The following is a 24,249-nucleotide window of genomic DNA, read 5'->3' as shown; positions in this document are numbered from 1 at the left end:
GCGAAGAGTACAGAACATGTAATACCTCCCTGTACTGTAGGGGGCGCTACCAGACAGCCAGTCAGTGCATACACTTCAGTAATACAGGTAAAGTGTACAGAACATGTAATACCTCCCTGTACTGTAGGGGGCGCTACCAGACACCAGTCAGTGCATACACTTCAGTAATACAGGTAAAGAGTACAGAACATGTAATACCTCCCTGTACTGTAGGGGGCGCTACCAGACACCAGTCAGTGCATACAGTTCAGTAATACAGGTAAAGTGTACAGAACATGTAATACCTTCCTGTACTGTAGGGGGCGCTACCAGACATCAGTCAGTGCATACACTTCAGTAATACAGGTAAAGAGTAGTACAGAACATGTAATACCTCCCTGTACTGTAGGGGGCGCTACCAGACACCAGTCAGTGCATACACTTCAGTAATACAGGGGTTTTACCAGTGAATGCCCATTCTGATTGGTCGGTTCTTCCAGCCATTGACACTTTTCACAGATCTGGACTGTTCGTACATTGTATGTTTAGTGTGGTTTCAAGTTACAATGGTCCAGAAATGACCAGACCTGAGGCCATTGTAAATTGAGGGATCACTGTACAAGCTCATTAAAGGAGAACTCCGGGATCTAAGAACTTATCCCCTATTCTAAGGATAGGGGATAAGTGTCAGAACTCTACGATCTAACATTTATTCCCTATCCTTGGGAGATTTCAACAAATTCTGCTAACTTTGCTACAACTGTAATACTCTGCAGATTTTCTGCATGCAAATCCACTGCAAAAATCCAACCTTATGTGAACATACCCAAAGAGTTACAACTGCACACAACCGAAACTCTGCAGATTTTCGATATGGAAAATCTGCAGAATTAACAGTACCAGGCAAGTGGGCAGAATTTATTTATTTATTTATTTTAAACAAAAGTCAGCCGCACACTGGAAAAAATCTGCTCAAAATCAGTGTAAAATACGACCTGCAGTGTGCATTTCAAATCGGCAGCGTGTTAAAGGGGTATTCCGGAGCAAAAAACATGTTTTCAGATCAACTGGTGCCAGAAAGTTATACAGATTTATATATTACTTCTATTTAAAAATCTTAATCCTTCCAGTACTTATCAGCTGCTGTATGCCCCAGAGGAAGATGTGTAGTTCTTTCTAGCCTGACCACAGTGCTCTCTGCTGCCACCTCTGTCCATGTCAGGAACTGTCCAGATCAGAAGAGGTTCGCTGTGGTGATTTGCTTCTACTTAGGACAGTTCCTGACAAGGACAGAGGTGGCAGCAGAGAGTCATGTGGTCAAACTGGAAAGAACTACACAACTTCCTCTGAAGCATACAGAAGCTGATAAGTACTGGACGGATTAAGATTTTTTATATATTATATATATATATATATATATATATATATATATATATATATATAGATAGAAGTAATGTACAAATCTGTATAATTTTTTGGCACCAGTTGATTTGAATTTTTTTTTTCCTCTGGAGTATCCCTTTAACTTTGGATCAGATCGGTGGATTTATTGCTAATTTTTTTAAACAACAGGGGGAATTTTTTTTATTGTCTGCATTAGGCCTCCATCTTGAGACTGCATCTGTACAGTTCATGCCAAGTGGTAAGGAAGGGGTTGCAGCTGTGCACGAAACAGGCATCCACAAGCGCTAAACAGGCGAAAATTGCATTAAAAAAAAATCAATGGCAGCTCAGCGCTGGATTATATTTCTGCAGCTGGCGCACGGGCAGTAATTCCAGTGCAGTAAACACAGCGGAGTTTTACATAAAATTAGCTTATGAAATGTCAATCAAAGTAAATCTGCCCCATTGGTTTCTTTTTAAATTGCCTAATCTGCAGGGGAAAATCTGCAACAAAGCTGCACCAAAACCTGCGCAATTTGGTGTAGAATTTCTGTTGTGGATTTCTGTATGGAAACGCTGCGAGTTGTCCGCTGCACACAACCCGCAGTCATATCCTTAGGGCGCTGCACTTCACACAGGACAGGTCGGCTGCAGATAATCCACATATAAATGCCTTTAAATTCTGCTGCAAATCTGCAACAAATTGTAAGGATGTGATCAGATTTGCCTCTTCAGATATACTTAAGAATATGTAAATTTAATTGAAATGGTCACAGGAGTTTAAAGGGGTATTCCGGTAAAAAAAAACAATTTTTTTCATATCAACTGGCTCCGGAAAGTTAAACAGATTTGAAAATTACTTCTATAAAAAAATCTTAATCCTTACAGTACATATCAGCTGCTGAAGTTGAGTTATTTTCTGTCTGACAACAGTGCTCTCTGCTGACACCTCAGTCTGACTCGTGAACTGTCCAGAGCAGGAGAGGTTTGCTTTGGGGATTTGCTCCTACTCTGGACACTTCCTGAGAGAGACAGAGGTGTCAGCAGAGAGCACTGTTGTCAGACAGAAAATAACTCAACTTCAGCAGCTGATAGGTACTGGTAGGATTAAGATTTTTTTTAATAGAAGCAATTTACAAATCTGTGTAACTTTCTGGAGCAAGTTGATATGAAAAAAAAAAATGTTTTTCACTGGCGTACCCCTTTAAAGCAACTGTCCTCCATGTGACCTGTAACTTATTTGTAAATCACTTTATTTGCCAAAAATGATTACTTACCCCAGAAAAAAAGCCCTATATTATTGGCCACTAGGTGTCTCACTTTACTGCAAACTGCTGTGCACTGCTTGTATTATAGACTCAGTCCATCAATAGCAGCAAACAGGCCAGTACGGAGCACAGAAGAGTGGAGGACACTGGGATGAAAAACCTGCAATAACTGAGCCTGTCTGCCTCTTTCAGAGGATCAAGACTGTCCCTGAATAGTAAATCAAGTCTTCCCTCTCTTAGCAACAGCTCTGTGCAATTAAAGGGGTACTCCGGCCCTAAGACATCTTATCTCCTATGCAAAGGATAGGGGATAAGATATCTGACTGCGGGGGTCCCCCGCAATCTTGCATTCAGCACCCACCTCTTTGAGCCGCGCTGCCAGCTCACAAACTGCCGGGTACCAACCACGGGGCCAGAGTATAGTGACGTCACGACACCGCCCCCGCTATGCAAGTCTATGGAAGGGGGCGTGATGGCCATCACGCCCCCTCCCGTAGACTTTCATAGCAGGGGCGGGGGCGTTATGTCACACGGGGGCGGATTCGTGACTTCACGATACTCCGGCCCCCTGGTCGGCCCCGGCAGTTTGTGAGCTAGCAGCGCGGCGTGCAGCTCAAAGAGGTGGGTGCCGAATGCAAGATTGCGGGGGTCTCCAGCGGCAGGACCCCGGCGGTCAGACATTTTATCCCCTATCCTTTGGATAGTGGATAAGATGTCTTAGGGCTGGAGTACCCCTTTAATCCCTTGCTGAGCTGCTGCTGTTTTTCCTTTCTGCTTACATAGCACCTAGTAAACCCAGTCCCCTCACATGTCATCTATAGTAGTGTTCTATGTAAATCATTCCCCAGCTCAGTGCAGCACAATCAGTCCAATGCTCTTTCCCCAGCACTATATCATGGCATAGCAGGTGTTGTGATTGGCCAGACAACTAAGGGAAAGGAGGTACCTGTGAGTTTACTGCTGGCAATCAGTCCAGCCTCCTGAAAGAGGGGAGAAATAGCTGTGCACCATGGGATGTGCTTTAAAGGAGTAGTCCAGTGGTGATCCCAGTGGTGAACAACATATCCCCTATCCCAAGGATAGGGGATAAGATTGAGATTGCGGGGGTCCGACCGCTGGGGCCCCCTGCGATCTCCTGTACGGGGGCCAGGCTCTCCGGCCAGATAGCGGGTGTCGACCTCCGCACGAAGCGGCAGCCGACACGCCCCCTCAATACAACTCTATGGCAGAGCCAAAGCGCTGCGGAGGTCGACACCCGCTATCTGGCCGGAGAGCCTGGCCCCCGTACAGGAGATCGCAGGGGGCCCCAGCGGTCGGACCCCCCGCGATCTCAAACTTATCCCCTATCCTTAGGATAGGGGATAAGTTTGTCACCACTGGACTACCCCTTTAAAGGAGCTCAATAACAGCAGCAAGATCACTACATTCACCTTGTCACCACTCTGTAAGGCTAATCCTACCAAATGACAAGGCATCGGAGTGTTCCCCAGCAGCTTTCCCCTGCCGACATTGATTGACAGATCTTTCTTTGTTTGGCTATAGTGAGATTTGTCAATTAAGGCTGGTTGGACAAGGAAAGCCACCGGGGACACAATGACCCAATGACTGGTAGTTCAGGCAGCATGAAAGAGATGCCAGGTTACCTTTAAAGGGGTAAACTTTATTTTTATTTTTTTAAATCAACTGGTGCCAGAAAGTTGTAGTATTCAGCAGCTAATAAGTACTGGAAGGATTAAGATTTTTTTTTAAATAGAAGTAATTTACAAATCTGTTTAACTTTCTGGCACCAGTTGATTTAAAAAAAAAAAAAAGTTTTCCACCGGAGTACCCCTTTAAAGGAACGCTGACAGCAGCACTAACCTGCTGGTATAGGATTATGCCATGATAACACAACAGAATTTCCAAGCGTAATATAGCAAAGAAATTCAGCTTGGAAATTACGCTGCAGCAGAGTACCATTGTTTTCAACAGGATTCTGCTGCACTGTGCACATAGCGGAGGTTCCGCGGTGGAAATATCTGCCGTGGAAATTCCGATTACGGCAGCCGCTGAAAGAAATGACATGGCAATCATTTTAGCGGAATTCGTTCTAAAATTTAACTGCCGTCTATGGAGACGGAGCATTTCTGAGTGGTCCTAGTGCCAGCATATTCTGCCGGCACCTGCTATATGCATAAAGTCCACCCGGGCAGATGCCAGGGAGGTGGGCTCGCGCCAAACCAGGCAGGTACCGCTATCTGCAGTGGACATCTGCCAGTAAGGACGGACATCAAAGATCACTCCGAGGTCCGTTATTTTACTGATTACATGCCGCATATATGGCATAAATAACTGGTGGTCGGGTGGCCCGATTGCGGGGTGCCAATGGGTTCTCAGGCCAGCTCGAGGCCCGTACTAGGTCTCAACGCAGGCGGTGAGTTGACGATTGATGCAGCCTACCTCAGGCGGGCTTTAGCAATAGAGAGCCAATCTCATAGATCAATATTATGCATATGCATTACATTGATCTATATAAGGACTTTAACAATTGCTTACAATAGGTCAGTAGGTGGGCTTAAAAAAAAAAAAAAAAAATTTTTTTATTTATTTAAATATAAAAAAATTCCCCTCTCCCCCCCCCCCCCCAAAAAAAAAAAATGTAAAGGGGTACTCCGGTGGAAAAACAATTTATTTTTTATTTTTTAAATCAACTGGTGGTAGAAAGTTAAACATATTTGTAAATAACTTCTATTAAAAAAATCTTAATCCTTCCTGTATTTATTAGCTGCTGAATACTACAGAGGAAATTATTTTCTTTTTGGAATGCTCTCTGATGACATCAGGAACACAGTGCTCTCCTGACTTTATAATAATAATAATAAGTCTTTATTTATTGTTGAACCCAAGTCCCCAGCACTGCAAGGCAGCAGTGCTAACCACTGAGCCACCATGCTGCCCTTAGCATACATCTGCTATGCACGGTCACTAAAATGGACAGAGATGTCAGCAGAGAGCACGGTGCTCGTGAGGTCATCAGTGTTCCAAAAAGAAAGGAATTTCCTCTGTAGCATTCAGCAGCTAATAAGTACTGGAAGGATTAAGATTTTTTAATAGAAGTAATTTACAAACATGTTTAACTTTCTGCCACCAGTTGATTTAAAAAAGAAAAAAAAAAAAAAATGTTTTTCCACCGGAGTACCCCTTTAACCCCCTTCACACCCCTTTCCATTTTTTCAACTAAAAAATATTCAGTATCACCACATGTAGGATTGTCCAAACTAGAACGATCGACAGCGCAAATGCTAACAATTGCAAAATTATTTTTTACTTTGTGACATGAGAATTTTTTTATTTTATTTATTTTTTTGGTACCGGTAAAAATTACAGCTCATGGAGAAAAAAAATGTAAATGAAAAAGCCTTTAAAATAAATAAAAAAAATCTGACAGTGGTCTGCAAACTGTGGAACTCCAGCTGTTGCAATACTACAACTCCCAGCATGCCCGGACAGCCGTTGGCTGTCCGGGCATGCTGGGAGTTGTAGTATTGCAACAGCTGGAGCTCCACAGTTTGGAGACCACTGCTAAAGTACTGCTTCCTAACCTGTAGCTCTCCGGTTGTTGCAGAACTACAACTCCCAGCTCTAAGCTGTCCAGGCATGCTGGAAGTTGTAGTTCTTCAACAGCCGTTGGGAAATGCTGACCTAAAGCTGGCAAAACCATCAGATGTATGGTTCACACCATTTAGAGAAAATTTAATGAAAAGCCTCCAGAGCAGAAATCATAGTGCAGCTTCTATAGAAGATAAGCTTAGCACCAACACATGCACTGCAGAGCATCACTCACTCTGCATGAAGGACCCCAACAAGTGCATACACAGGACCCCCAATACAGCACTGTATACAGCAGAGCCCCCTCTATCATAGAGCCCTGTACACACTGCAGCTCCTCCATTACTATACAGAGCAGTGCAGCAGGTGCGGCTCCTGTCCTGACGCCCAGAGGAGTGCACAACGATGCCCTGTGTGTGACAGGAAGTGGCCCCTCATGCCCGGGGGTTCTCACCTGTTTGGTACCCGCTGTCCGCCGGATCCTCATCGGGGAGCCAGGCCGCTGCACACTCGCCGGAAGCCCCCTCCACGCCGACGCCACTTCCGCTTCTGATAGAGTGACATCTGCTGGAGACCGGGAGGAACTGCACTGCTGCACGTGCACGTCTAGTGGAATATAGGGGAGCAGGGTGTGATAGAAGAGGGGTGCAGTGTGATAGAAGAGGGGTGCAGTGTTATAGGGGTGCAGGGTGTGATAGAAGAGGGGTGCAGTGTTATAGGGGAGCGGGGTGTGATAGAAGAGGGGTGCAGTGTGATAGAAGAGGGGTGCAGTGTTATAGGGGAGCAGGGTGTGATAGAAGAGGGGGTGCAGTGTTATAGGGGAGCAGGGTGTGATAGAAGAGGGGATGCAGTGTTATAGGGGAGCGGGGTGTGATAGAAGAGGGGTGCAGTGTTATAGGGGAGCAGGGTGTGATAGAAGAGGGGTGCAGTGTTATAGGGGAGCAGGGTGTGATAGAAGAGGGGGGCAGTGTTATAGGGGAGCGGGGTGTGATAGAAGAGGGGGTGCAGTGTTATAGGGGAGCGGGGTGTGATAGAAGAGGGGGTGCAGTTTTATAGGGGAGCAGGGTGTGATAGAAGAGGGGTGCAGTGTTATAGGGGAGCAGGGTGTGATAGAAGAGGGGTGCAGTGTTATAGGGGAGCGGGGTGTGATAGAAGAGGGGTGCAGTGTTATAGGGGAGCAGGGTGTGATAGAAGAGGGGTGCAGTGTTATAGGGGAGCGGGGTGTGATAGAAGAGGGGTGCAGTGTTATAGGGGAGCGGGGTGTTATAGAAGAGGTGCAGTGTTATAGGGGAGCGGGGTGTGATAGAAGAGGGGTGCAGTGTTATAGGGGAGCAGGGTGTGATAGAAGAGGGGTGCAGTGTTATAGGGGAACAGGGTGTGATAGAAGAGGGGTGCAGTGTTATAGGGGAGCAGGGTGTGATAGAAGAGGGGGAGCAGTGTTATAGGGGAGCAGGGTGTGATAGAAGAGGGGTGCAGTGTTATAGGGGAACAGGGTGTGATAGAAGAGGGGTGCAGTGTTATAGGGGAGCAGGGTGTGATAGAAGAGGGGGAGCAGTGTTATAGGGGAGCAGGGTGTGATAGAAGAGGGGTGCAGTGTTATAGGGGAGCAGGGTGTGATAGAAGAGGGGTGCAGTGTTATAGGGGTGCGGGTGTGATAGAAGAGGGGTGCAGTGTTATAGGGGAGCAGGGTGTGATAGAAGAGGGGGGCAGTGTTATAGGGGAGCAGGGTGTGATAGAAGAGGGGGGTGCAGTGTTATGGGGGAGCAGGGTGTGATAGAAGGGGGGTGCAGTGTTATGGGGGAGCAGGGTGTGATAGAAGGGGTGCAGTGTTATAGGGGAGCAGGGTGTGATAGAAGGGGTGCAGTGTTATAGGGGAGCAGGGTGTGATAGAAGAGGGGTGCAGTGTTATAGGGGAGCGGGGTGTGATAGAAGAGGGGGTGCAGTGTTATAGGGGAGCGGGGTGTGATAGAAGAGGGGGTGCAGTGTTATAGGGGAGCAGGGTGTGATAGAAGAGGGGGTGCAGTGTTATAGGGGAGCGGGGTGTGATAGAAGAGGGGGTGCAGTGTTATAGGGGAGCGGGGTGTGATAGAAGAGGGGTGCAGTGTTACAGGGGAGCAGGGTGTGATAGAAGAGGGGGTGCAGTGTTATAGGGGAGCAGGGTGTGATAGAAGAGGGGGTGCAGTGTTATAGGGGAGCAGGGTGTGATAGAAGAGGGGGTGCAGTGTTATAGGGGAGCAGGGGGTGATAGAAGAGGGGGTGCAGTGTTATAGGGGAGCAGGGGGTGATAGAAGAGGGGTGCAGTGTTATAGGGGAGCGGGGTGTGATAGAAGAGGGGTGCAGTGTTATAGGGGAGCGGGGTGTGATAGAAGAGGGGGTGCAGTGTTATAGGGGAGCGGGGTGTGATAGAAGAGGGGGTGCAGTGTTATAGGGGAGCGGGGTGTGATAGAAGAGGGGGTGCAGTGTTATAGGGGAGCGGGGTGTGATAGAAGAGGGGGTGCAGTGTTATAGGGGAGCAGGGTGTGATAGAGGGGGTGCAGTGTTATAGGGGAGCAGGGTGTGATAGAGGGGGTGCAGTGTTATAGGGGAGCAGGGTGTGATAGAAGGGGTGCAGTGTTACAGGGGAACGGGGTGTGATAGAAGAGGGGTGCAGTGTTATAGGGGAGCAGGGTGTGATAGAAGAGGGGTGCAGTGTTATAGGGGAACAGGGTGTGATAGAAGAGGGGTGCAGTGTTATAGGGGAGCAAGGTGTGATAGAAGAGGGGGTGCAGTGTTATAGGGTTGCAGGGTGTGATAGAAGAGGGGTGCAGTGTTATAGGGGAGCAGGGTGTGATAGAAGAGGGGTGCAGTGTTATAGGGGAGCAGGGTGTGATAGAGGGGTGCAGTGTTAGGGGAGCAGGGTGTGATAGAAGAGGGGGTGCAGTGTTATAGGGGAGCAGGGTGTGATAGAAGAGGGGGTGCAGTGTTATCGGGGAGCAGGGTGTGATAGAAGAGGGGTGCAGTGTTATAGGGGAGCGGGGTGTGATAGAAGAGGGGGTGCAGTGTTATAGGGGAGCGGGGTGTGATAGAAGAGGGGGTGCAGTGTTATAGGGGAGCGGGGTGTGATAGAAGAGGGGTGCAGTGTTATAGGGGAGCGGGGTGTGATAGAAGAGGGGTGCAGTGTTATAGGGGAGCAGGGTGTGATAGAAGAGGGGTGCAGTGTTATAGGGGAGCGGGGTGTGATAGAAGAGGGGTGCAGTGTTATAGGGGAGCGGGGTGTGATAGAAGAGGGCTGCAGTGTTATAGGGGAGCGGGGTGTGATAGAAGAGGGGTGCAGTGTTATAGGGGAGCGGGGTGTGATAGAAGAGGGGTGCAGTGTTATAGGGGAGCAGGGTGTGATAGAAGAGGGGTGCAGTGTTATAGGGGAGCAGGGTGTGATAGAAGAGGGGGTGCAGTGTTATAGGGGAGCGGGGTGTGATAGAAGAGGGGGTGCAGTGTTATAGGGGAGCAGGGTGTGATAGAAGAGGGGGTGCAGTGTTATAGGGGAGCAGGGTGTGATAGAGGGGGTGCAGTGTTATAGGGGAGCAGGGTGTGATAGAAGGGGTGCAGTGTTACAGGGGAACGGGGTGTGATAGAAGAGGGGTGCAGTGTTATAGGGGAGCAGGGTGTGATAGAAGAGGGGTGCAGTGTTATAGGGGAACAGGGTGTGATAGAAGAGGGGTGCAGTGTTATAGGGGAGCAAGGTGTGATAGAAGAGGGGGTGCAGTGTTATAGGGGTGCAGGGTGTGATAGAAGAGGGGTGCAGTGTTATAGGGGAGCAGGGTGTGATAGAAGAGGGGTGCAGTGTTATAGGGGAGCAGGGTGTGATAGAGGGGTGCAGTGTTAGGGGAGCAGGGTGTGATAGAAGAGGGGTGCAGTGTTATAGGGGAGCAGGGTGTGATAGAAGAGGGGTGCAGTGTTATAGGGGAGCAGGGTGTGATAGAGGGGTGCAGTGTTAGGGGAGCAGGGTGTGATAGAAGAGGGGGTGCAGTGTTATAGGGGAGCAGGGTGTGATAGAGGGGGTGCAGTGTTATAGGGGAGCAGGGTGTGATAGAAGGGGTGCAGTGTTACAGGGGAACGGGGTGTGATAGAAGAGGGGTGCAGTGTTATAGGGGAGCAAGGTGTGATAGAAGAGGGGGTGCAGTGTTATAGGGGAGCAGGGTGTGATAGAAGGGGTGCAGTGTTATAGGGGTGCAGGGTGTGATAGAAGAGGGGTGCAGTGTTATAGGGGAGCAGGGTGTGATAGAAGAGGGGTGCAGTGTTATAGGGGAGCAGGGTGTGATAGAAGAGGGGGGCAGTGTTATAGGGGAGCAGGGTGTGATAGAGGGGTGCAGTGTTAGGGCAGCAGGGTGTGATAGAAGAGGGGGTGCAGTGTTATAGGGGAGCAGGGTGTGATAGAGGGGGTGCAGTGTTATAGGGGAGCAGGGTGTGATAGAAGAGGGGTGCAGTGTTATAGGGGAGCGGGGTGTGATAGAAGAGGGGTGCAGTGTTATAGGGGAGCAGGGTGTGATAGAAGAGGGGTGCAGTGTTATAGGGGAGCAGGGTGTGATAGAAGAGGGGTGCAGTGTTACAGGGGAACGGGGTGTGATAGAAGAGGGGTGCAGTGTTATAGGGGAGCAGGGTGTGATAGAAGAGGGGTGCAGTGTTATAGGGGTGCAGGGTGTGATAGAAGAGGGGTGCAGTGTTATAGGGGAGCAGGGTGTGATAGAAGGGGTGCAGTGTTATAGGGGTGCAGGGTGTGATAGAAGAGGGGTGCAGTGTTATAGGGGAGCAGGGTGTGATAGAAGAGGGGGGCAGTGTTATAGGGGAGCAGGGTGTGATAGAAGAGGGGTGAAGTGTTATAGGGGAGCAAGGTGTGATAGAAGAGGGGGTGCAGTGTTATAGGGGTGCAGGGTGTGATAGAAGAGGGGTGCAGTGTTATAGGGGTGCGGGGTGTGATAGAAGAGGGGTGCAGTGTTATAGGGGAGCGGGGTGTGATAGAAGAGGGGTGCAGTGTTATAGGGGAGCAGGGTGTGATAGAAGAGGGGGTGCAGTGTTATAGGGGAGCAGGGTGTGATAGAAGAGGGGTGCAGTGTTATAGGGGAGCAGTGGGTGATAGAAGAGGGGTGCAGTGTTATAGGGGAGCAGGGTGTGATAGAAGAGGGGGTGCAGTGTTATAGGGGAGCAGGGTGTGATAGAAGAGGGGGTGCAGTGTTATAGGGGAGCGGGGTGTGATAGAAGAGGGGGTGCAGTGTTATAGGGGAGCGGGGTGTGATAGAAGAGGGGTGCAGTGTTATAGGGGAGCAGGGTGTGATAGAAGAGGGGTGCAGTGTTATAGGGGAGCGGGGTGTGATAGAGGGGTGCAGTGTTATAGGGGAGCAGGGTGTGATAGAAGAGGGGTGCAGTGTTATAGGGGAGCAGGGTGTGATAGAAGAGGGGGTGCAGTGTTATAGGGGAGCGAGGTGTAATAGAAGAGGGGTGCAGTGTTATAGGGGAGCGGGGTGTGATAGAAGAGGGGGTGCAGTGTTATAGGGGAGCAGGGTGTGATAGAAGAGGGGTGCAGTGTTATAGGGGAGCAGGGTGTGATAGAAGAGGGGGTGCAGTGTTATAGGGGAGCAGGGTGTGATAGAAGAGGGGTGCAGTGTTATAGGGGAGCAGTGGGTGATAGAAGAGGGGTGCAGTGTTATAGGGGAGCGGGGTGTGATAGAAGAGGGGTGCAGTGTTATAGGGGAGCAGGGTGTGATAGAAGAGGGGTGCAGACAATGTTTCTTGTATGCGCTTTACAAGTTTGCTCTGATTTATATAAGAAATGTCATTAACCAGACAGAACATCTAGTGTGAAGGGATTATAGAAATAGGTCAGCAGTGCATACAGCATACATACTCTAAGGGCAGGGGCAACTACGGGAGAAGGGCAGGCATTCATATGTAAGATATAAACATGGCACTGCTGTAAGAAAAGTAAATTATCCAACATCTGAGACTTCTCTTACCTTCAGACGGGTCACTCTAATCTGAGACAGATACGGGTCACTCTATTCTTCTGTTTGATCTTAATATGTGTAATGTTCTTGTATATGTGTCCATACACACACATAAGGCTATGTTCACAACTGCTAATAAATGGTCTGGGAGGGAGTTTGTGACACCGGACACTGACGGTACCCAACTGGTCCAATACACTTTTAATGGGGTCTGTCATGGTTAAATAATTTTTTTTTTTTTTCATGATTTTAGCAAAGAAAAAACCTGACATGCCAGTCCCATCATTTCAATGGAATCAGCAAACAGAGCTTCAAATGCTGATGTGAACATAGCCTAATGTTTAGGTACACTTTTACCACTAACCCAAATAGGCCTCTCCACGGCCTGCAGCAGAAGAGGCCACATCCAGCTTATAATGCTTGAAGAAAATTTTCAGAGAAGACCATGTAGCCGCTCTGTATATCTGTTCTAGAGAGGCCGAAGCTCTCTCGGCCCAGGAGACTGAAACAGTAGAATGAGCTTGAATGCTACCGGAACCACTTCGACCCGCAGCAGTATATTACTGACTTACTGCAGACTGGAGCCATCTGGAAATTGAGTTTTTGGATGCTTTCTTCCCCCTATTTGGTCCTTGATATTGAACATACAGGTTAGAGTCTTTCCTCTAGGTCTTAGTAGTCTCTAGATAGTGTAAGACCGCTCTCCTGACATCCAGTTTATGGAACTCTTCCTCTTTTTTGTTCTTGGGATTGGCACAGAAAGAGGGAAGAATTATGTCTTGAGATCTACGAAAATTAGATACGACTTTTGGGAGAAAGGCAGGATTGAGCTTTAGAATGATCTTATCATCAAGCACTGTAAGGTAAGGATAATCAATAGAAAAGGCTTGGACTTCTATTACTCTTCTGGCAAATGTTATTGCCACTAGAAAAACAGTTTTCCAGGTAAGAAACTTGATAGCTGATTCCGATAAAGGCTCATAGGGACTTTTAGTTAGAGATGATAATACAAGATTAAATATTTTCGGTCTTATTCTGGATACTGCTGAAGAAAACCTTTTGACCATTTTGTGTTCAGCAATGCGGACATCAAAAAAGCACAGCCAAGGGCTGCCGTCTGAACTTTAAGTGTACTTAAAAGATAAACCTAAATCAAAACCATCCTGAAGGAAATCTAATATTCTGGGAATATCTGGGTTAAGAAGATCTGGAGGAGGGGAGCCAAACCAGGATAACATTTTTTTTTTCATTGCTTAAAGTGGTACTCCGCTGCTCAGCGTTTGGAACAAACTGCTCCGAACGCTGGAGCCGGTAGCTCGTGATGTCACACCCTGCCCCCTCAATGCAAGTCTATGGGAGGGGGCGTGACTGCCGTCACGCCCCCTCCCATAGACTTGCATTGAGGGGACGGGGTGTGACATCATGAGGGGGCGGGGCTATGACGTAACGAGCTCCCGGCTCCAGCGTTCGGTACAGTTTGTTCCAAAGACTGACCAGCGGAGTACCCTTTAAGGTAAATGGAGGCTGTAGAATAATTTTTACTTTTTAGGAGGGTATCAACCATTTTCTTAGAGAGACCCTTTTGTTCTAGCACAAGCCTCTCAATAGCCAGGCTGACAGCTGGTGATTCTTTAGATCTTTGTGGAATAGAGGGTCCTGGCACAATAGATCGTCCCTCTGAGGAAGAAGAATGGGCTCCACTATGGAAAGTTCTTTAAGAAGACTCAACCAGCTTCTTTTCGGACACATTGGGGCTACGAAGATTCATTTTCCTCTTCCAATCTCACCTTCTGAAGAGCTTTTATGATAAGAGGAATTGGCGGAAACGCGTATGCGTCAATTTGGGGAATTTTGTTCCGTAACTTCGCATCCTCCTCATTAAACGGAAATCTGGAACGGAATTCCTTGGAAAGAACAGTCTTTTCTCAGGTTCTTTCCATTCCTCAAGAATAAGATCCTTAATAGTGAACTGAACTGTGAAAACCTGTTGTTTTTTATGTTTCAACCCCGCAAACATGAGATCTTGGATAGAAGTGGAATCTGCGGTTTCAGGAATGTTCATAGCATTTCTGACATCATTAACCAGAATTTCTGTGTCCTCAGAGGAGAAATAATATCTCTATCATTCCTCTTCGAACAAGGTTCAATAACTTCCCCTTTCCTCTTGAGAATTGGAACCCAAAGAAACGATATCTACTGCAGAATTTACAAGAAAAAAAAAAAAAAGTCAGAATTTATAAACACATTGGTTTTCCCTCTTTTGAAAGGAGGAGGATTCGAAAATGAAGGAAGATCCGAACTATGTGAGGGATCAACTGGTGGAGATGGATCAATAATCTGAGCTTTAGGCAGTGCCGCAGCAACAGAAGTTTGAACTTCAGATTTTATAATAGAACGACGTTCCACCAAAAAAGATGGCGATTCCTGCTGAATTATCTTATCCATACAGGCTTTACATAAGGGCTTATTATATCCTTCATGCAGTATAATAGCACAAAGCCCACATGTCTTATGCTTAACTCTAGGTTCTTTATCCTTAGATTTCTTCGGGGCCTCCTTGTCTCCCTGAAAGGAGAGAAGGAAACCCATAAGAACAGGGAATTATAAAATACAATTCCCCACCACCACCAAAAAAAAAATTAAAATAAAGGGTCAGCTACTTACTGGGGAGCTGGGTCCTGTGCACTCCAGAGATGCAGAGACCGAACTATCCATGGTGATCCAGAGAATGTTGGATAGACCTTGGCTTCCTTATATGTCTCGCCTGTCCGCCCCCCCGAAATCCAAATTCCGGTGGGTTCCGCCATCTTGGAGGCGGGACTTCCGGTCTCCGGCCAATCACAGAGGGCGTACAACGTCACGTGCAACGTCCCCGCCTGCAGAGCCCAGAAGCGACTGGGGGAACCAGGGCAGCCGTGGCCGGCTAGCTGAATTAGGTCCCCTGCATAAACTCCTGGAGCGCCACAGGGAACAGAGAGCGGGACCGGGAGGCACCAGCAGAAACAGGCCGCGACCCGGTACGGGATAATGAATGGAGCGGGAGGCCAACGGCCACCGACTCACCCCACCTGAGCTCCACCACCTGCAGCCCGCAAAAAAAACCCACAGGTACAGACCTCTCTGCACCCCTGCTCCATAGGAACAGCAAACACTGAGGGGGAATGGATGGAGGGGCCTTTTAACCTCTCTTGTGCTTACTGTTCCTATGCAGATAGGAGGCAATCTCATGTGGTGCTGTCATGAAGGACGATCTGAAAAGTGAGATTAATTAGACCAGGCCCCCTTTTTCCACTGCCCCATGCTGCAGTTCTGATGCTCAGTGCCCATTATAGGCGCTATCAGCAATTGACAGGCATCAGCATGTGATCCAACCCCTTTATACCAGACAGCAGGAACTTTTTCAGCAGTTTTCTCTACAGCAGTGGTCTCCAAACTATGGACTTCCAGATGTTTCAACATCTGGAGGTCCACAGTTTGGAGACCACTGCATTACAGTAAAAAAAAAAAAAAAAAAAACGGGCTTGCCTTTAAAGGAGAACTCTGGCGAAAGTAAACTTACCCCATATCCACAGTAGCGATCTCCGGGACGGGACCCTGGCTCTGTCAGTAAGGAGCCCATGTCATCTACTGGTAGACGTCACGCCCTCCATTTCTATGTGAGCGCCAATGATGCCGGAGTGCTGTACTCAGGTCTTTTCGGCGCTCCCATAGAAATGAATGGAGTGCATGCCACCTACAGCACATGATCCTCACTGAGCACAGGGTCCCATCCTGGTTAGTGAACGGGGGGTGGGTTTAGGGTCCCAACACTCAGATCCCCCGTGATCTGCTACTTATCCCCTATCCTAGGGATAGGGGATGTGTTTATTTTTGCCAGATTTCTCCTTTAATTCCCCAAACAAATCAAATGAACCTTGGATGCCCACTATCTTGTCACTACTTGTCTTTCCTAAAAATCACCAACACATTTGGGGTCTTCCTGACCCTTAGTCATTTGGCCCTTGTCACAGTCGCTCAGATCCTAACATGTGCCCTTTTTTTCCTGCTTCCAACACTTCAATTTCAAGAACTAACTTTTTACTTTCTGCCACTCCTGTCAAAAGATGATCAACGTTATCTACCTCACCCGCCAGTGGTTTTTAAGTTATGGTTGAATAGTAGAGATGAGCGAACTTACAGTAAATTCGATTCGTCACAAACTTCTCGGCTCGGCAGTTTATGACTTTTCCTGCGTAAATTAGTTCAGCTTTCAGGTGCTCCCGTGGGCTGGAAAAGGTGGATACATTCCTAGGAAAGAGTCTCCTAGGACTGTATCCACCTTTTCCAGCCCACCAGAGCACCGGAAAGCTGAACTAATTTATGCAGGAAAAGTCATCAACTGCCGAGCCGAGAAGTTCGTGACGAATCGAATTTACTGTAAGTTCGCTCATCTCTACTGAATAGTCGAATAATGGTGTTCACTCATTTTAAGGCATGAATAGATGAATGTTTATGGTGAAAACTAACTACAGAAGACCTTGCCATTAACCTCATAATTAACCCCAATGTACGAGATGTATACAAACGAAAGGGTGCCTATTCTCTGATCTGGAAAGAATCGCGCCCCCCCATGAGCCTGATCACACACACATATATATAAATCACAGGCGTTGAATTAAACTTGTCTTTTATTGATGATTTACAATGAGCAATTAAATAATAAAAAAACGAACATTCACAACATGCTAACAATCACATCTAGCCATTCAACGACTTGCTTCTGTGCAATAGAAAGGACAAGCTACAGAAGGGACATTTTTTTTTTTTTTTTTTTTTTTTTGAGACGACCCACTGTCCAGGACTTTCAGCAGATCTTACAATGAAATGCGGGTACCCCTGGGGTGTCACTTCTATAGTAGTGGTCATGTATAGGTGGCAGATAGTGTGTTCTTCCCACAACCAGCTCCAAGTACTTCCTGCATAAATGGAAAATGTAATTACTGAACTTAGCAGGAGTTCACAATACGTAAGGGATTACATACTGCAAAACAAAGAGACGATGATCCAGCACTTGCAAAACGAAGACAGGTTTATTGAAGATCACTGGGCACCGATAAAACCAACCATATCATCAGACGCGTTTCGAGCGCATGCGCTCGAAACGTGTCTGATGATATGGTTGGTTTTATCGGTGCCCAGTGATCTTCAATAAACCTGTCTTCGTTTTGCAAGTGCTGGATCATAGTCTCTTTGTTTCGCATCGGAGTGCCTTGCCGGGCACGGGATCAGAGCACGGCTAAGAGGTGGTGAGCCGGAGTTCCTTTTTTTTTGTTGATTACATACTGCGAGCATGGCTTTCCTCCATAAAACAGTGCCAAACGGGTCTACCGGCTGTGTGTGGTAGTGCAGCTCAGCCCTATTTATTAAAAACAACACTTTCACATTTGTGGCACTGATTTTTTTTGAGTACATCAGGATATATTTGTGCCAATAAGGGTGCAAGGTCTTGGAAAATCAAGATATTAGAGAAAGCACCTTCTATACCAGAGGTCTCCAAACTGTGGACCTCCAGATGTCGCAACGCTACAAACTCCCAGCATGCCCGATCAGCAATGCTGGTAGTTGTAGTGTTGTAACATTTGGAGGTCCATAGTTTGGAGACCATTGTTTTATAGTGAAGTCCAAAAGACAGCATTGCTGAAGGTGTGAGAGGTCAGACTCCCCCCCCCCCATCACCAAGGAGCTCTAACCCCAAAAGCCTTCCAACGCTTCCTTGTCCCTGGATATCTGGGACAAGACTTGACACAGAATGCCGTCTATTAGATAGGGAGGTGGCGCTATGTTGTGACAATTGTCAGGTTTCTATCCTCCGCTCTGAATTTGCTGATCTGCAGCCGACGCTTTTAAAAAGCTTTATCTACAACAGTGGCCTCCGAACTGTGGACGTCTAGATGTTGCAGCACTACAACCCCCAGCATGCCTGGACAGGCAAGCTGTGAGTTGTAGTGTTGCAACCTTTAGAGGCCCACAGTTTGGAGGCCACTGATCTACAAGGATGATGAAGACGTTACTCCGTAATTAACATTTTACGTGGCAGTTTAGTGGGCACAAAAAAAGCACTTACTACATCAACTAAATTTTGAGCAACAAATGGCAATGATCTATTCCTGAAAATTATCTACAGACTATTCAGTTCATTGGTTGCCAACCTGAGGCCTTCTATTAAAAAAAATTAAAGGGGTATTCCGGGCAAAAATATTTTATTCCCAATCCAAAGGATAGGGGATAAGGTGTCTGATGGCAGGGGGCCCACTGCTGAGATCCCCCGCGATCTCCCTGTAGCACCCGCAAGCGGGTGCTACAGGGAGGTCGCAGGGGGGTCTCAGCAGGGGGCCCCCGCGATCAGACACCTTATCCCCTATCCTTTGGATAGGGGATAAAAAAAATTTGCCCGGAATACCCCTTAAAGCAAATTAAAAAAACAAAAAGAAAAAGTAGGACTTGTTGCCCATAGCAACCAACCAGGCCTCAGATTCTGTTAAACTGTAGTGATAAGTTGCTATGGACGGCAAAAATAAACAACTTGACAAATTTACAAAAACTAACAGAAAAACTATTATTGTTGCCCATAGCAACTAACGAAACCCAGCTTCCAGCTGCTAAACTGCATTAGGAGTGGTTCCCGGGCCTCATCGCAAAAAGGTCCAAAACATAGCGTTGCCCATAGCAACTTATGCAGTTTAATAATAGAAGACTAGACATAAAAGAAGGTTGTGTTGCCATAGCAACCAATCACCGTGCCGTTTTATAGATGGAACCTGAGGACTAGTGAACATGACCTGCTTCTTCTGTCAGGCAGTTTTGACAGGAGGCCTACTAAGCTTCATTTATCCAAAATGACAGAAATAAAATAGGTCTTGTTGCCTATAGCAACCAAGTAGGCCTTAGGCTCCATCTGTAACTCTGCCCTGTTATTGGTTGCTATGGGCAACAATATCTTTTTTTCCTGTTATACAATTTTGATAAATGAGGCCCTGCGGGGTCAAATCTGTCTGACAAAACCAAAAAACAAGTCTTGTTGCTCATAGCAACCAATCACCATGCAGCTTCAGAGATGGAATCTGGGGCCTGAATGGTTGCTAAGGGCAACAAGGCCAAATTATCTGCTGGATTGGGGGGGGGGGATCAAGCCTATTTTACAGAATGGAGATGTGTTCTGAAGAACTCCGCACAGACAAGTATAATGTTGTTGACCAGTGATTTTAATCGGCACCATAATAAGTCACCTAGGGTACACTAAGCGCCCATTCACACCACAGAGACATATCAGTAGAGGTTCCATCTTGTAGGAAGCGCCGACTGTATTAGTGATCGGCTATTTAGTCGGTGCTAGGACCGCTAGATGTGCCGTCTCCATAGCCAGCAAATAATTTCCGAGCAGATTACGCCGAAAGAATGAACATGTTTATTCTTTCAGCGGAGTCTGGGATCCTGCATTTCCATGGCAGATGTTCCATAGTATGAATAGTGCAGCAGAATCCCATTGAAAACAATGGGAGCCCGCTGCAACGGAACTTAGCGTGAAAAAAATAGGCCCTATGGAAACTTTTGGGACAGGCCGCTGTACATGGCATTTAAAGGGGTTATCCAGGAAAAAAAACTTTTTATATATCAACTGGCTCCAGAAAGTTAAACAGATTTGTAAATTACCTCTATTAAAAAATCTTAATCCTTTCACTACTTATGAGCTGCTAAAATTGAGTTGTTCTTTTCTGTCTAAGTGCTCTCTGATGACACTTATCTGGGGAACTGTCCAGAGTAGGAGCAAATACCCATAGCAAACCTCTTCTACTCTGTGCAGTTCCCGAGATAAACAGAGATGTCAGCAGAGAGCACTGCTGCCAGACAGAAAAGAACAACTCAACTTCAGCAGCTGATAATTATAGAAAAGATTAAGATTTTTTTTTATAGAAGTAGTTTACAAATCTGTCATGTTTTTTTCCTGGAATACCCCTTTAAGGCCAGAAACGTATAATTTACTTAAAGGGAGCATGTGACCTTCCTAATTGGAGACCTGCGGTAGAGATACATCCCCCACCCCAGCTTCTTTTATAGTCTGTACAAAGAAAACTAAATACTAGCACTGTACGAATGTATAGAAATGGAACAAAGGCTGTGGTCCGAATCTCAAGTCCAAGAGACCCAGTCTTCTTTACAAAAATACAAAACATTTCTCCTTAGTAGCTTAACCAGTGCAAATTACAAAGCTTTTATTTATTTTTTTCCTTCATATTTTTTAAAAAGTTCTTTCAATTTGCACAATGAAAGGGAACAATGAAAGGTGACAGGTGCTCCTTAAAAAGAGAAGGCCATACACGGTGTCACATTTTTGGGTACAAGGATACTAAGCATTCCCACTAGCTAGAGGTGCCCAAAATTTTATACAGATGTTCTATTAGGGGGAAAAAAAATCCTTGTCTTGTCCTGAGAATCTGTCTATAGCTTGGCTTAAATTAAACATTTTTGGAATTTTGGAATCATTGCCTAAACTTAGCAGTGGGGTGCCCCTAATCTATATGCCATAATGGCTACAAAGGCCACCTGTCTCACTTTCTATGCATTACATCAGTGTCTTCCAAACTGTGGCCCTCCAGCTGTTGCAAAACTACAACTCGCCAACGGCTGTCCGGGCATACTGGGAGTTGTAGTTTTGCTACAGCTGCAGGTCCACAGTTTGGAGGCCTAGGCATTACATACAATGCCCATTTTTTTCAATAAAAAAATGTGTAATGCTTTTTTTGTCCTGTGGGGGCACTGCAGGGAAACTGAAGGCTTGCCGAATTACCTGAGAGATTACAATAGAAATAAAAAAAGATAAAAATGGTTTGGCGAGGCGCTGCTCAGAGTTTGGCACAGGACAATAAAAACTTTATTGGTGTAGCAGGGACAACGCGTTTCGGCATCCACTAATGCCTTCCTCAGGTACACTTACAGTTCCCTGTTGTAGTGCTTGCTATGCGCTGGGTTGCTGGAGAGGAGTCCGGTTATATTTCCATGCAGTTACGTTTCCAGGACTCTTCTCCAGCAACCCAGCGCATAGCAAGCACTGGTAACTGTAAGTGGACCTGAGGAAGGCATCAGTGGATGCCGAAACGCGTTGTCCTGCTACACCAATAAAGTTTTTATTGTCCTGTGCCACTCTAGTCCTTCTTTATCGACCGAACACTGAGCAGCGCCACGCCGAACCGTTTTCTTCTTATTTTATTGCTATTGTCCTTTATCGGACACCACCCTGGTGCAGCAGCCAGTAAACTCAAGTATCTCCACCCTCTCAAGCGTGGCACAGTCCAGCGCAGCTACTTCCAAGGGAGCACCCCCTGTGTTTTTTCACCCTTTCTCCCAAGCTGGGAGATTACAGTTGTTCCCTGGGGATTCCACACCCCAATGATCAGCAAATAGAGGAGGGGGGCAACTTCTAACAAAAAGGGATTGCGCAAAGCAGACAACCCCTTGCTTTGGTTTCTACACCACAGGAAGGGGCTGGCAGATAAGTATATGGCCAATAAAACCAAGAATTGGCTAACACATTGGTCCACAACCTCTGCTCCTCCAGCTTTTGGACTATCCGGGCATCCTGGGAATTTACCAACAGCTGAGGAACCAATGGTTGTAGACTAAGTGGCTAAGGGTTTCTCCTAGTACACCCATCACTGTGTATGTGCATGGAATTCCCATACAGCTTTGAAGCAATAGGAGGTGTCAGACCCCTCCCAAAAAAATATGCTAGTTGCTTTCCACCATGGGGTAAGAGAAGAAAGGGGAGGGGGGGTTGGGGGGGGGATTGGAGGTATAAAATAATGCTCCATGGACTTCACTAGAGGTCTAGGCGAATATATAGACAAGTGCAAACTACTCTATAATGGCGACAATCACCATCCTTTGTACAAATGTATTTTGTGACCATGAACGATCGGTTGTGCTTTCAGGTAAACTTCAGATTGGTCCCGCTGTGCTGTCTTATTCTATGCTGGTCCATTTTAAAAGGGGGGGCTGGGACCTCTATACGGGAGGGGGAAGTCACTCTTGGGCACCTCGCGCCTTTCCTGAACCTGTGCTCTTCGGACCTAAGTGGATTTCTACTTACGGAGAAGGTCATTGCAAAACCAGCAAAAAATAAAACTCAATTACATAAATATACGGCCAACGCATCTACCAAGGTCCATACTCAATATCAAAATAAAACCGATTTTTTTTTTCCTTCTTAGACGTCAGGGCATGCCATGCACTAGACTAGAACATATCCCGGGCTAAAAGGTTAAACATTCCATAAAAAAAATATAAAATAAACCAAGGTTCCTTCATTTACTCCTTTTTTTACGTAATCACAGACACCCATCCCCCAAACCCTGACAACATGAGTCACATTACAATTAATCCAGGCATAAATTCATAACTATATAGAAAAATACTATATTAAAGGGGGTAAAAAGGGAACCATAGGGGTATAGAATTCACTTGTAAGTAAATCGGAAAAAGTGCTTTTTTGGATTGCGCAACACATTCCGAGGAAATGCGCAATGACAAATAATATAAAAGAAAATTCAAAGGTGGGTAGGGGGGCACCCGAGATCTGTCTCAACACACACACGTACACACCGTTTCCGGCTGACAACATGGGGCATGGATAGGGGTGGGGCTGGACACTCATATAATGGGAGCACAAGGCGTTGCGCAATCAATTTACATGCACAGCCTCAAACGAAATGTGGCTTCCCAGATTCCATTTTGGTTACTATTTACAAGTCGGCAGGATTAAAAGGAAGATTAAAAAGAATTAAAGAATTTTAATACATTTACATAGGTCTATTCTTAAAAAAAAAAAAAAAAAAAAATTACTCCTCTCGCTTTAAGAAAACATAAATAGGACAGCCAAAAATAATAGTAATGCCTTCTAAATGTATACCAGAACTGTAGGAATGCAGGTCAGCAGTAAAAATCAAGACACAAAAATATATTAAATGACTCCGATGACGAGGCGCCAGTGAAGCGGATTATACATTCCGTGTCTCTACGTCGATCTTTTCCTCCGATTGAACGGCTTCGGTGACTGGGACAGTTTGTCTTAGGGTAATCTCGGGACCCCCACCATAGATGGAGTGGAGGAAGTTCCAGGTTTCTTCTGATATCTGCCCAGAATCTGCTCCTGTAGGTCACAAAGTGAATCTTTCAAGAAACTTATGAAAACTGGTGTCTATGAGATTGTGCTTGATATGCTAGGAGTTGTAGTTTTGCAACAGCTGGAGGTCCACAGTTTGGAGACCTAGGGGGAGATTTATCAAAACCTGTGCAAAGGAGAAGTTGCCCAGCTGCCCATTGCAACCAATCAGATCGCTGCTTTCATTTTGCAGATGCATTTAAAAAAAATTAAAAAAGCGATCTGATTGGTTGCTATGGGCAACTTTTCCGCTGGACAGGTTTTGATAAATCTCCCCCTTAGAGCCTGTGTGTGTGAAATCAGGGTACACTAAGCTGTTTTATGACAGTAAGGCCCCTTTCACACTACAGGTATCATCCTGCTTTTACACTACTGTTATTTTACAATAACGAATGAAAAAAAACTGATGCAATAACTGGTAATAACGGATGATAACTGATGACCATCATCTGTTATTTTTAATGTTTTTTTTTCTTAAACCTGATGTTGTTCATCCATTATCTTCCGTTACCATCCGTTATTACCAGTTACATCTGTGTTTTTTTTTAAATCAGGTTTTTTAACCCTTTTTGTAAAGCTGGAAAACCACCGACTTTTGTGCCGGTAAAAATAACTGACATTGGTAAAAACGGACATGCCTGATGCAAAAGGATGTTCAAAAAATCCCATTGACATGAATGGGATTTTTTGCCGGCCGTTTTCAGGACTTTTTGCCGGGAGTAATAACGGAGGTTTTTTTTTTACAGGATGATACCTGTAGTGTGAAAGGAGCCAAACATCACAGCTTTTTTGAGGTTGGCCACAGGTCCTCTTTAAAATGAGTTGGACACAAGCAGACACACCCCATTTAGCAAATTCC

General features: G+C 46.2%; 2 protein-coding genes across 7 annotated transcripts in view; both read right to left on the bottom strand.

Moving 5' to 3' along the window:
- ZZZ3 (zinc finger ZZ-type containing 3) overlaps window positions 1–6,759 on the bottom strand; it is a 45,383-nt gene extending 38,624 nt beyond the window's left edge. The window contains exon 1 of the mRNA XM_056532650.1: window positions 6,673–6,759. The gene's annotated coding sequence lies outside the window, so the exon portion shown is untranslated. The remainder of the gene's footprint in view (window positions 1–6,672) is intronic.
- Window positions 6,760–18,590: 11,831 nt separating this feature from the next.
- USP33 (ubiquitin specific peptidase 33) overlaps window positions 18,591–24,249 on the bottom strand; it is a 72,595-nt gene continuing 66,936 nt past the window's right edge. For all 6 annotated transcript variants that reach the window (XM_056532625.1, XM_056532628.1, XM_056532630.1 and 3 more), the window contains one exon: window positions 18,591–23,378. In XM_056532625.1, coding sequence (XP_056388600.1) covers window positions 23,227–23,378 — 152 coding nt within the window. In that variant the 3' untranslated portion in view covers window positions 18,591–23,226. The remainder of the gene's footprint in view (window positions 23,379–24,249) is intronic.

This window comes from Hyla sarda, chromosome 7 (assembly GCF_029499605.1).
Source record: "Hyla sarda isolate aHylSar1 chromosome 7, aHylSar1.hap1, whole genome shotgun sequence".
In the NCBI taxonomy this organism is placed as follows: Eukaryota; Metazoa; Chordata; class Amphibia; order Anura; family Hylidae; genus Hyla; species Hyla sarda.
The sequence above is the reverse complement of the archived record's forward strand: the minus strand, read 5'-3'. Positions and strand labels throughout refer to the sequence as shown.